The sequence below is a fragment of the Lepidochelys olivacea genome (assembly GCF_965140295.1).
Source record: "Lepidochelys olivacea isolate rLepOli2 genome assembly, chromosome: 14".
Classification (NCBI taxonomy): Eukaryota; Metazoa; Chordata; order Testudines; family Cheloniidae; genus Lepidochelys; species Lepidochelys olivacea.
Window position 1 is genome coordinate 43,180,082 of NC_140424.1, and position 12,814 is coordinate 43,192,895.

The window sequence follows — 12,814 nt, forward strand, 5'->3', positions numbered from 1 at the left end:
CAGTCTCTGGAAGGAAGCATCCCACTTGAGCATTGCCACATCCCTGCTCTGGGAAAGCTACAAAGCTCTGGGCATCTGGAAACAGGAGGTTCTAATGGCAACTGGTTTGTAAATTTAACTACAGCAGCTGCTCCTACTACAACCCCCAAACCCCTAGGGATGATGCAGAAGGGAGTTCACTCACCAGGTTATCGTCTGCTGGGACCAACAGAGCCGGCCTCTGAGCTGAGCCTGGTGAGAAAGAAGAAACATCCCCTACCGAACTGTGGCATTGGGTCAGTTTCACTGAGAAAATGGGATTTTTATCTGAGTCACATCTGTCAGGCAGCGAAGACACACTGGCTGGGAATTTTCTAAAAAGAACAGAACAGAAATAAAGAGAGGTAAGACGCTCAGTAGCCAGGACATTGTTACTAATCTCTGTCAATCGCAGGCATGTTGTCTGGTGCCACAGATAGGCTGACCAGGAGCGTTACCTACCAGTGTATTCCTGTACTAGCCTCACCCCCCATCCCAGCTGTGCCAATGCGCCTCAGTTCTGACCCCTCAGTCTCCCTGCTGCCCCAGCCCTGGGCTCTCCCTCTGTCAATGCCCCTCAATCCTGACCCACAGCCCTCCTGCTATCCCAGCCCTGGGTTTGCCCTCCCAGCTTTGTCAATGCCCTTCAATCCCAAATCCATAGCTAGGGTCACCATCCATCCGTATTTCCCTGGACATGTCCGGCTTTTTCGTCTTGAAACAGCCGCCCAGGAGGAATTGGTTATAAGGTAGAAAAGTCCGGGATGTCAGGGGTCGGGGGTGTGGAGAGGTATCGGAGCAGTCAGGGGGCAGGGGGAGTTGGATGGGTCGGGGGTTCTGGGGGGGGGCCTGTCAGGGTGGGGGTGTGGAGAGGGGTCAGGGCAGGCAGGGAGCGGGGGGGGGGGTTGGAAGGATCAGGGGTTTGGGGGGGCCTCTCAGGGGGAGGGGGTGTGGAGAGGGGTCAGGGAAGGCAGGGAGCGGGGGGGGTTGGAGGGGTCAGGAGTTCTGAGGGGGGCCTGTCGGGGCAGGTGTGTGGAGAGGGGTCAGGGCAGGCAGGGAGCGGGGGGGGGGGGTTGGATGGGTTGGGAGTTCTGGCGGGGGGGCCTGTCAGGGGGTGGCGGTGTCGAGAGGTATCGGAGCAGGCAGGGAGCAGGGGGCGGGTTGGATGTGTCGGGGTTTCTGGGGGGAGGCTGTTGGGGCAGGGGTATGGAGAGGGGTCAGGGCAGGCAGGGAGCAGGGGTGGTTGGATGGGTCGGGAGTTCTAGGCATGGACCTGCCGCAGGTTGGCGTTTGCTTTTGTTACAATGGCTCGTTGGCTGTTTCAATCAACGCCTTGCTGGGTTGACTATTTCGGGAGAGTTGTCTGTTGGGTTTTTTTATCGGTATATGTAGTGTGTGGCAGGGGGACATAAACTACTCCAGCCACACAGAATGGGGGGGGGGGGGCGATCACATAAATTTGAGAGGTTTCAGAGTAACAGCCGTGTTAGTCCGTATCCGCAAAAGGAAAAGGAGGACTTGTGGCACCTTAGAGAGCGTGCGCTTATGTGTGTGGAGGGTAGTGTAGCTATTTGGGGAGGGAGATCGTGTGTGACTATTAGAGGGACACAGGGGAGGAAGGGAGTGAAATGGGGGAGGGAGGAACATGAAAACTACACCTGACCAGAAGACGAATGCACCACTCGAAAGATAGATCAGACATTTAACAAGGTCTTTCCCATCCAAAACAAACCTTGGCACGATAGGTCGTGTCCGGGAATCATACCGATCTTTTAAAATCCACCGAGCAATTGCAGCAAATGCAACGTTCCTTAAGAGGCCCCAGTCCTGCAAACGTTTATGTACGTGGCTAACTTTACGCACAGAAGTAGCCCTACTGCCTCCCATTTGGCTATTATTTTTATTTGCATTATGGCAGCACAGTTCTACCAGGCCCATAATGCCAGGCCCCAGGCCCAGTCATAATATGGCTCCAGTGTGCTGGGTGCTGTCCAAAGAGACATCAGTAAAAGACAGCCCCGAAGAGCTCACAGTCCAACCAGTCACGGCAAACAACTCACCTGCGCTCAGCAAATGCTTCCGTGTTTGCAAGATTTTGGTCTAACACGGTCACGTTCATCAGTGTACAGGGGAGGGATAGCTCAGTTGGCCTGCTAAACCCAGGGTTGTGAGTTCAATCCTTGAGGGGGCCATTTAGGGATCTGGGGCAAAAATTGGGGATTGGTCCTGCTTTGAGCAGGGGGTTGGACTAGATGATCTCCTTTCCAACCCTGATATTCTATGATCACTGTGTTTTCAAACCAACATTTTTGGGGGCCAGATCCCCCAGCTGGTGTGAATCGGCCGTAGCTCCATTGAACTCAATGGGGCCAGATCCCGCAGCTGGTGTCAATTGGCCGTAGCTCCACTGGATTCAATGGGGCCAGATCCCAATGGTGTGATCCCAGCTGGATCAGTGATGCTTTATTGACTTCAGAAGAGCTATACCAGTTTACACCACCAGGGGATTGGGCCCGTGACGTTGTTTATTGCATGTTTAGAGATGTGTTTCTTATTGCTGAGAGGCACAGCAGGGCGTGGGCACAGACTCCAGTGTAGCCCCCCAGTGCCTTGGCTGTTCAACTTCCCTGTGACTTATTTCAGGGCATCAGGTCCAGTTTTGCCCTGTGATTACTCCCTTTACAGGTTCCCTCACTTAGGGTTATGTTCTGACCCAGGCTCTAATCCTCTTGCCCTTTCAAAGTGCCAAGCCGTGCAGCTCGCTAGCAGGCTGGCCTGCCTCTTGCATCTGCGTCAACTCTGTGGTTTGACGGCTCGAGATGGGGCTAGCACTTCCTCTGCAGCCTTGAGCCCTCAGTCGGACAGGGCGAGTCTGTGGAGGGTCCTTGGTTTCTTCTTTTCTCGTCGTTTTCTGGGCAAGCCTGGAAGATGCAGGATGAAGAAGGTTACACGGTATTAAACCTCCGATCCCAGGAGAAAACCACCATCCGCCTGTCACCAAAGAGGATCCAAGGTATGGAAGTTAGATGGGTATGCTTCAGGAGCATGTCGCAAGGAGAGAATGAGTGAAGAGCATAAGTGCAGAGTGCCATTATTCTGCTGAATATCGGACAGGCTTTTCTTTGACCCCGTGACCAGACATTCCCTGTTCCCATTCAGAAATGGATATTTTGCACCTGATGGTTGAGATTTGTAATGCTGCCTAAGAGATCTGGACACCCAAACTGAATCAAAATAAATGGGATTTGGACATTCAATTCCCATAGGCTCTGGCTTTCAAAGCTGCTGATTTTTAGGGCTGACTGGACAACAGGAATTCCACTTTTTGAAAAATGTAGCGGTCTCGACATTTGTTTTAATTCTGCAGCAGAACAAAAATAAGATCCTTTGATATAGCAGGGACTTCAGTCTGGCTCCCCCACACCCCAGGGGAAATGACAGCACCACCTCTGAACCCGAGCAAACTTTTGTGGAACTGACATGCTTCCATGAGAAGTTTTGAGGAATCGGCATTTTCCGACAAAACCAGGTTTGTTGACACATTCCCGACCAGCTGAACGGGAGCTCCCAGTGTGGGGCTGCAACCGACCGCGAAGGTGATTCTTGGATCCCTAAACAGGAGAAAATATTGAGTAGGAGTAGAGAGGGTTTTTTACCTCTGTATTTGGCACTGATGTGACTGCTGCTAGAATACTGTGTCCAGTTCCGATATCTACAATTCAAGAAGGATCTTGATAATCTGTAGAGGGTTCAGAGGGCGGGTGCTCAGGGCTTTCTGAAAATCAAGCCAAGCCTGGCTATGCAACTGTACTGTAAATTACCGCATGTAGGGTTGCATTAGAAATATCCGTTTGTATTGCATTACGGAGATTATCTAACGATGCCTCATGACATAACGTGAGACCATATTTTAAAAGACAAAGATAAGGTTGAAGCCGTCTCACCAAACTTTGCATTTTTTACAGATTCTCCTTTGAGTTCCCAGTGCTTCAAATGCATGCTAGGAATTTTGGGGGCTCTTTGCATCATTCTGACATTAGCCGTGATCATTCTGACTATCCTCGGTAAGTGTCTGGATCCCGTCTGTTTCATAAATATGCGGGTTGTGAAGTTTCTTATGCCTTAGTAATTCAGCTTAACTATTTTCTTATTAATCAACCGGGGATTCTCAAATTTTTCCATGGCGCAGTCCACCTGTGAAGGTCCACCTACACTGCACACTCTTTTCGGGGGTGTGTAGAGTATGTACACCACATGCCCCCCCTAACTTGGGTGTAAATAGCAGTGTAGATGGTGAGGCACTGCTTAGGCGAATAGGGTTAAGACACACTGAACCCTGTGGGTACGTACTCAGGTATGCACCCTACACACACAGCTTTCTACTCACCCAAGCAGTGTCTCCCCCATCTACATTTCTGTTTTTACAGTGTAGCGTCCCACTGCCAGAGTCTTTCGCCACCAAAGGGGAAGATTCAGAAGTGGGGAAAGACTCTGGCAATGGGAAGTGAGCAGTGAAAGGCTCCGGCAGCTCCCTGCTGTGGAGACTTTACGCGTGGCAGGGAAAGACTCCATCAGTGGAGAAAGTATCTGGCAATTCCCTGCTACCGAGCCTCACCCCACTGCCTCCTCCCTGCCAGAACCTTGCCCTGACACATGGAGCTGTGCACCACAGCGTGGACCAGTGGTGGGCAACCGGCGGCCCACACACGGCCCATCAGGGTAATGCGCTGGCAGACCGCGAGACAGTTTGTTTACACTGACCGTCTGCAGGCCCAGCCGCCCGCAACTCCCCGTAGCCGCAGTTTGCCGTTCCCGGCCAATTGAAGCTGCGGGAAGCGGGGATTACAGATTCCCTGGTCCACATAACAGAATCTCTTATATTTATAATCCCTGTGCCAATGACAACTATTGCTTACGTGGAAAGAGTCACATTAGGAAAATAATGTAATTGTTGCTATTGTATAAAGGAATTTAGCAGGTGAAAGCAAGGAGATTAGCCCTATGTGGCCAGTTTTTACTACCAACAAGAGCTCACTGGTTCATCATGGGTTACGGTTTGAGAACTGCTGTCCTATATTCAGTTACCACAGCGCTAGTAACATCATGAAGAAATGGCCCCGAGCAGGAAATGGGTAGGCCCCAGTTCAGGTAAACACCTGCGTAGGCTTTTGAAATTAAGGATGTACTTCAGTGGTTTCCTGATTAGGGTCCTTAAAAAGACAATCACCTTTAAATCTAGTCTGGGCTCTCTTGACCGTTAGACCATTTACAATGAAAGCTGGTCAAACTCTCGTGAACCATGTTTTTCATTAAAAAAAAATCTTGTCTATCTGGAAACAATTTTTTGGTTTGGGCAACTTGTCAGTTGTACAAACATTTTCACTGAAATGTTTCCAGTGCTTTGTTCTGTTTGTGAAAATACGGTTGGGCTTTTTTCCATTTGTCAAAATTATTTCAGTTTCTGGTTTCCCACAGTGTAGATTTTGATTGGCACAGGTTGTAATATGTTGCCCCAAGGTGTTTTTAATCCGACTCCTTAATACGATGAATGTGCATGTCAATTTTTGATACTCTCCTGTTGTCTTACACAAGAGGCTGTGGTCTTCAAAAAACAGGACAAATTTTATACAACAAAATATGTCTAGTGTGAAAACAGAGTTTTTATATTTTTGAATTTTTAATAAAAAAGAACATTTTCTACAAGCTCGATTTACAATCCCATTTTTCTACATTTTGAAGAGTGTTTTTCCTCCCCTGTGAGACCCGAGACCACACTTTTCAGAAGTAATTAGTGACTTTGGACAATGGAGTGCAGAGTATGCAGTTTGGAGGCCAGGATCAGAATTCAAAACAACCTTGACAAATTGGAGAATTGGTCTGACGCTGAGATGATGAAATTCAATAAAGACAAGCGCACATTGCTATACTTAGGAAGAAAAAAAAAATCAAATGCACAGCTACAAACTGGGGAATAAGCGTCATCAAGTCCAGCCCTCTGCAACGAGGCAGGACCAAATACCCCTAGACCATCCCTGACAGGCATTTGTCCAACCTGTCCTTAAACACCTCCAGTGATGAGGACTCCACAAACTCTCTTGGAAGCCTGTTCCGGAGTTCAACTTCTCTTACAGTTAGAAAGTTCTTCCGAATATCGAACCCGAATTGCCCTTGCTACAGATTCAGCCCATTACTTCTCATCCTGCCTTCAGTGGACATGGAGAACAATTGATCACCCTCCTCTTTATAACAGCCCTGAACAGATTTGAAGACTGTTGTCAGGTCCCTGCTCAGTCTGCTTTTCTCAAGGTTAAGCAGGTCCAGGTTTTTTAGCCTTACCTCTTAGGTCAGATTTTCTAAATCGTTGATCGTTTTTGTTGCTCTCCTCTGGGCTCTCTCCAATTTGTCCATATGTCCCCTAAAGTGTGGCACCCAGAATTGGACACAGTCTTCCAGGTGAGGCCTCACCAGTGCCGAATAGAGCGGGACAAAGACCTCCTTTATTGTCCATATGATACTCCTGTTAATACACCCCAGGATGATAGTAGCCTTTTTTGCAACTGCATCACACTGTTGACTCATATTCTATTTATGATCCACTGTAACTGCCACCTAGCCTCTTATTCCCCATTCCTAGCCTGCTATTCCCCAGTTATTCTCCTCCCCTCACTGCAGCAGTCCCTGCTTCTGGTCCTATCGGCTGGAGTTTCTTCAAAATATGATCTTCCTTCTCCTTTTTCACACTCCATGTTGCACAGTGAAATAGCTAGCAAAGTGGACATTTAAAGTATCATAATTAGTATACAAATTCTGTGGCCTGCAATGTGCAGGAGGCCAGACTAGACGATCGTGATGGTCCGTTCTGGCCTGAGACTCATAGACTATAAGAACAGACTCCAACGAGAGACTGCTGAATTGGAATTAATTTGCAAATTGGATACAATTAACTTAGGCTTGAATAGAGACTGGGAGTGGTTGAGCCATTATACAAAGTAAAACTAGTTCCCCTTGTTTATCCCCCCCCCTCCACTGTTCCTCAGACGTTCTTGTTTGCTCCTGGAAATGGCCCACCTTGATTATCACTTCAAAAGGTTTTCTCTCCCCCCACCCCATTCTCCTGCTGGTAATAGCTCATCTTAAGCGATCACTCTCCTTACAATAAAAAGAAAAGGAGGACTTGTGGCACCTTAGAGACTAACCAATTTATTTGAGCATAAGCTTTTGTGAGCTACATGCATCCGATGAAGTGAGCTGTAGCTCACGAAAGCTCATGCTCAAATAAATTGGTTAGTCTCTAAGGTGCCACAAGTCCTCCTTTCCTTTTTGCGAATACAGACTAACACGGCTGTTACTCTGAAACCTCTCCTTACAATGTGTATGATAAACACCCATTTTTTCATGGTCTGTGTGTATAAAAATCTCCTCACTGTATTTTCCACTTTATGCATCCAATGAAGTGAGCTGTAGCTCACGAAAGCTCATGCTCAAATAAATTGGTTAGTCTCTAAGGTGCCACAAGTCCTCCTTTTCTTTAGACTGTAAGTCAGTATCTGTTAAAATGGATGGGCAGTTCATATATCAGGGCAATTGTTTCAGGTTCTCTGCAGACTCAGGCAGAAGTTGCTGGATCAGTTACACTTCGGTCAACGTTTTTAGGGTTCCCCCCACAATGATAATAGCTAGAGACTGGCTTAGAAGCAGCTCTGGAGAACAACTCAGTAGTCTGTCCATACCCCCCATTTTTGGGAAAAACTGCCTTAAGTCTTTACAATGTTCTTATGCTGAATGCTACAGACCCCAATAGCTCTGGACGAACAAATTGACGTAATAGACCATATTCCCAGAACTGGGCTGCTATCACTGATAATTAGAATTGGCTGGAAATTGGAATTTTGGTTCTGTGGGAAATTCTGACCATTTGAAATTTGTATTCATTCTAAATTGGAATGAAAAGCCAAAATTTCAGAATTTCCCACTGGATTAAAAATTCCAATTTTTTGGGGCTGGGAACTATCAAGTCAGTTTGATTATGTTCAAACATTATAATAATAATAACAGATACAATACACTGAATATTAAACATAAAATGTAATATATGAAAATTAATATTTACTACAACATACAAGTTGGAATGAAATGAATCAAAACGATAAAGTCAAAACAAAATGTTTTTTTTACCTTATTGAAACATATTTGAAACAAAATGAGACTGTCAAAACAATTCCTTTAGATTTTTTCCTCATCAGAAATGTCATTGAAACAGACAAATTCCTGCAAAATGTTTCCATGTTGATGAAACTTAATTTCCCCCCAGAATACTGTTCCGTCAGGGTTTTTTTGACCAGTTCTACTGATAACATAAGCAAAGATGCTGATGCCAAAGAAAGAAACTAATGAGGCAGAGGCACATTGAGCCCGGGGAAAATCATTCAAAATAAAACAACTGCAGGGCCAGCTGGAAAGAGACAAAAGCAGGGGAGAGAAATGGGAAAGTACCTAAGAGATTACTACATCTAATAGGAAAGGGGGATGTAAACACTGAGACATGCTTGGTTCACTTTTGAGTTTAAATACTGTAGGAACATAATAGAATTTGCCTCTGGATTTTTTAATAGTTCAGTTTCTTTCTCCAAAGTGACTGACTGGGATCCATATTATTCAGGGCTTTATTATACACACATGCCGGGCAGTTCTCTAACCTCTATTCACACGGATGCTGTGTGGTGAAGTTTTCCAGGGCGGCTCTCACAAAGGACCGACCGGAACACCCCCAAACACCCCTGCGGACAGTGATTCTGGGCGGAGAAGCTTAAACAGAGCAGAAGGCAGCAGCAGGCCAGAGGACGTCCTTGCTCACCTGAGACAGAATCTGTGCGATCTGCAAACACACAGCAGAGCAGGTAACCTCAGCTCCTTCCATGCCTGAGCCGTGCGCCTGTCTAGCTCGTTAGGCTGCTCTAGTGCATCTGTCAGAGCTCCTCCTAGGAAAGTCCCTTCCTGCTCCTGGGCCCACATGTGCCACCACCCACCTGCCCTCCAGAGCTTCTCTGCTTTGGGTACCAGGAGTGCAGTTAACCACAAGCGTTTTCAGATGGGACTGTGGGGAGCAGCAGTGACGCCTAGTGGCCACTCAGGGTAGCTCTCAGTATATGCAGTACCACAGTGGGGGGAAAGCCCAGGAGAGCGAGAGGGGAAGGGATGGGCTCCAACAGAGTGAGAAAGAAGGCAGAGGCAGATAGTAGTACTATCCCTCTATGACAGGTGGGGAAACTGAGGCACGGCAGGTTGCCGTGACTTTTCCCAGGTCACACAGTACAATGTGTGGCAGAGCTGGGAATTGAAGCCAGATCACCTGACTCGCAGTCAAGTGCCTAAAAACATGGAAAGTGTTGAACCATGAGGTGTCTTCAGCCCCATGAATGCCATGTCCTTTTCCCCCAGCTGGAGGCTCTGAGTGCAAACTCTGCCCCATGGACTGGCTATCACACAGAGGAAAGTGCTACTGGTTCTCTAAAGGGAATAAGGACTGGAATGGGAGCCGTGATGACTGCCCAAGGAAGAGGTCTCACATCCTGGTGATCCAGGACCAGGATGAGATGGTAATGTAAAAAATAAAGTGTGCAAACTACACCTAAAATGTAGGTCAACCTAGCTATCTTGCGCAGGCATGTGAAAAATGCCTCTTGTTTTAAATCTGGGTTGAAAAATTGTCAGTGACGGAGAATCTACAATGACCCTGGGTAAATTGTTCCAATGGTTAATTACCCTCACTCTTAAAAATTTACACCTTATTTCCAGTGTGAGTTTGTCTAGCTTCAACTTCCAGCCCTTGGATCGTGTTCTACCTTTGTCTGCTAGATTGAAGAGCCCATTATTAAATATCTGTTTCTCATGTAGGTACTTACAGACTATGATTACGTCATCCCTTAACCTTCTCTTTGCTAAACTAAATAGACTGAGCTCCTTGAGTCTATCACTCTAAGGCAGGTTTTCAAATCCTTTAATCATTCTCATGGCTCTTCTCTGACCCCTCAGCAATTTAGCAACATCCTTCCTGAACTGTGGGCATTAGAACTGGACACAGGATTCCAGCAATGGTCACACCAGAGCCAAATTGAGAGGTAAAATAACCTCTCTACTCCATTCAATATTCCCCTGTTTAAGCAGCCCAGGATCACATCAGCTCTTTTGGTCACAGCGTCCCACTAGGAACTCAAGTTCAGCTGATTATCCACCATGACCTTTAAAATTTTTCAGCGTCATGACTTCCCAGGGTAGAGGCCCCATCCTGCATTCTTTGTTCTCAGCTATATACATTTCCATTTAGCCCTATTAAAAACACATACTGTTGGCTTGCCCCCAGTTGACCAAGAAATCCAGATCGCTCTGGATGCTTGACCTCTCCTCTTCATTATTTACTGCGCCCCCAATTGTCGTGGCTGCTGTAAACTTTATCCGTGATGATTTTATTTTTTCTTCCAGGTCCTTGGTTAAAATGTTGCAGTAGCTTAAGGCCAAGAACCAGTCCCTGTGGGATGCCATTGGAAACACACCCGCTCAATGACGATTCCCTGCTTACAATTACATTTTGAGACCTAGCAGTTAGTGTCCTAACAAGTGTTATATGCCGGTTCATAGAAAAAAAAAAATTCCCTTGCTTGTTTTGGGTCCAACTGAAGGCCTCTTTAGAGATTGTGGATTAAGTTCTCTGGTGTCCTTTGTAATGATTGCTTTTCCTCCAGGTTAAATTCACACTCCTGCTTTTCTTCACAGGAGTTCATACAGAACGTCACACAAGGGAAATATCCCATTTGGATTGGGCTTAACGTTACATTCCCAGAAGAGAAATGGACCTGGGTGGACGGCTCCATCTTAAACCAAAATCTGTGAGTGTTTCTTGCTGTTAAATATTTCATGTGTCTTGAGGAAAGTTTATAATTAAGTAACTTTTGGATGTTTGCTGAATCGGTGAGAAAGGCTGGCCTTGAACTGGGACTCAGGCAATCTGGATTTACAAATACACCCCCTGCGTGACCTCGGCCAAGTCACTTAAACTCTCTGGGCCTCCACTCCCCATCTGTCCTAAGGAATAATTATTCTTTGGCAGCTTTGTGTATTTAGATTGCAGGCCTCCGGAGGCAAGAGCTGCCTCTTGCTAAGTGTATAGATAAAACGCCCAGCACAATGGAGTCCTGATGTTGGTTGGGGCCTCTACGCATTACTAGAACACACATAATACAGAGAGCCAGGGGAAACAATGCCCAGTGGAGCAGCTTTCCCTCTAGGAACGTCTACACTACAGCGGCTACCGTGCAGCAGGTGTGACGCTGTAGCACCAAACTGTGGGCCCTTCCTACATCGACGGAAGGGGGTTTTCCCGTTGCTGTAGCTAGTCCACCTCTCCAAGAGACAGCAGCTGGGTTGATGGAGGCGTTCTTCCGCCAACCCAGCTGCATCTACAGCCAGGGGTTAGGTCAACCGAACGACGTCCACAGGGTGCAACATCTTGCACAGCCTTGAGAGATGTAGTTAGGTCGACTGCAGTTTTTAGATGAAAACCACATCTCAGAAAACACCGATTCCATGAAATTGACACGTTGCCGGTGACTGTATCGGTTTTTCTCAACTTTGATGGAAAATGATCGCAACCGTTTATTTCAGCGGCATCTATTTGATTACATTGTATATTACATGACAACATAAAAGTCGAAAGATTTTGACCTGATTGAAACATTTTGATAATGTCTGAGATGTTTCCAAAACGAAATTTTTGGAAACCTCATTTTGCTGTAAATTTCAACGTTGTGTTCTGATTGAGAACAACAGCAAAAAAACCACCACCAAACCTCCCGATATTTTTGGAATATCCCATGGAATGGAAATTCAATTTTCCGGCTTCTTCTAACAATAAGTAAAGTCCCCTCCTCTCAGGAATTAAAGGTGATTCTGAATGTTATTAGGGAGGCAACTTCCCCTTGATTCTCAGGCTGATCATGGGACCACCGGGTCTCAAAGCATGCACACGACTGCTTGAGAGAAAGGACTGGACTTTAGGCACTTTTGTGGCCCAACCACTGACTAGGAGGAGACAAAGAGCCACACTCGGCAGAGATCCTGACAAGCTTTCTTCCAATGCATGCTTTCCCACTGCCGCCTCTAGGTTAGAGTGGTGAGTTCAGTCCCCAATAGCCCACATGGAGACCAGACATGGTGGGAGGATTGGGACATTTATAACCTTGCAGGGGAAAATGCAGAGATAATGGAATACCTACAGCTGAGTAGGCCATTAGATTTAATACAAAGAGACTCTTCTCTGGATCTTTGTTTGAGAAGTCTAGACACTAACACGGATTATTTCCCCCCTCCCCTTTGTTCCACAGGTTTCCGGTATCTGGTCCAGCTGTGAGCAACAGTTGTGGGGTGATAAAGGGGAATCAGATGCGTTCGGAAATGTGCAGCGCTGAATTTAAGTGGATTTGTCAGAAAGAAGCCGCCCTGATCTAAGCAATGACAGTAGGGAGGCAGTATCCTTAGAAATAATAGATTCCTAGATAGAAAGGCCATTCTGATTGTCTACTCTGACCTCCTGCATAACAAAGGCCAGTGGTAAAAAGCTGACGGGAGAGAGCTACATGTTCCTCATAGTTAGGGTGACCAGATGTCCTGATTTTATAGGGACAGTCTTGATATTTGGGGCTTTTTCTTATATAGGCACCTATTACTAGGTGACCAGATAGCAACTGTGAAAAAACAGGACAGGAGGTGGAGGGTAATAGGCTCCTATATAAGAAAAAGTCCC

The 12,814-nt window shown here is 46.6% G+C and overlaps 1 protein-coding gene across 1 annotated transcript; it reads left to right on the top strand.

Moving 5' to 3' along the window:
* Positions 1-2,946: 2,946 nt before the first annotated feature.
* On the top strand, positions 2,947-12,519 carry LOC311530758 (killer cell lectin-like receptor subfamily F member 1; the record flags this gene model as incomplete). The annotated part of the gene is made up of 6 exons (XM_084647634.1): positions 2,947-3,031; positions 3,984-4,082; positions 8,745-8,915; positions 9,457-9,614; positions 10,789-10,901; positions 12,396-12,519. The coding sequence occupies 6 exons, from the start codon at positions 2,947-2,949 to the stop codon at positions 12,517-12,519; spliced, it is 750 nt and encodes a 249-aa protein (XP_084503760.1).
* Positions 12,520-12,814: the final 295 nt, after the last annotated feature.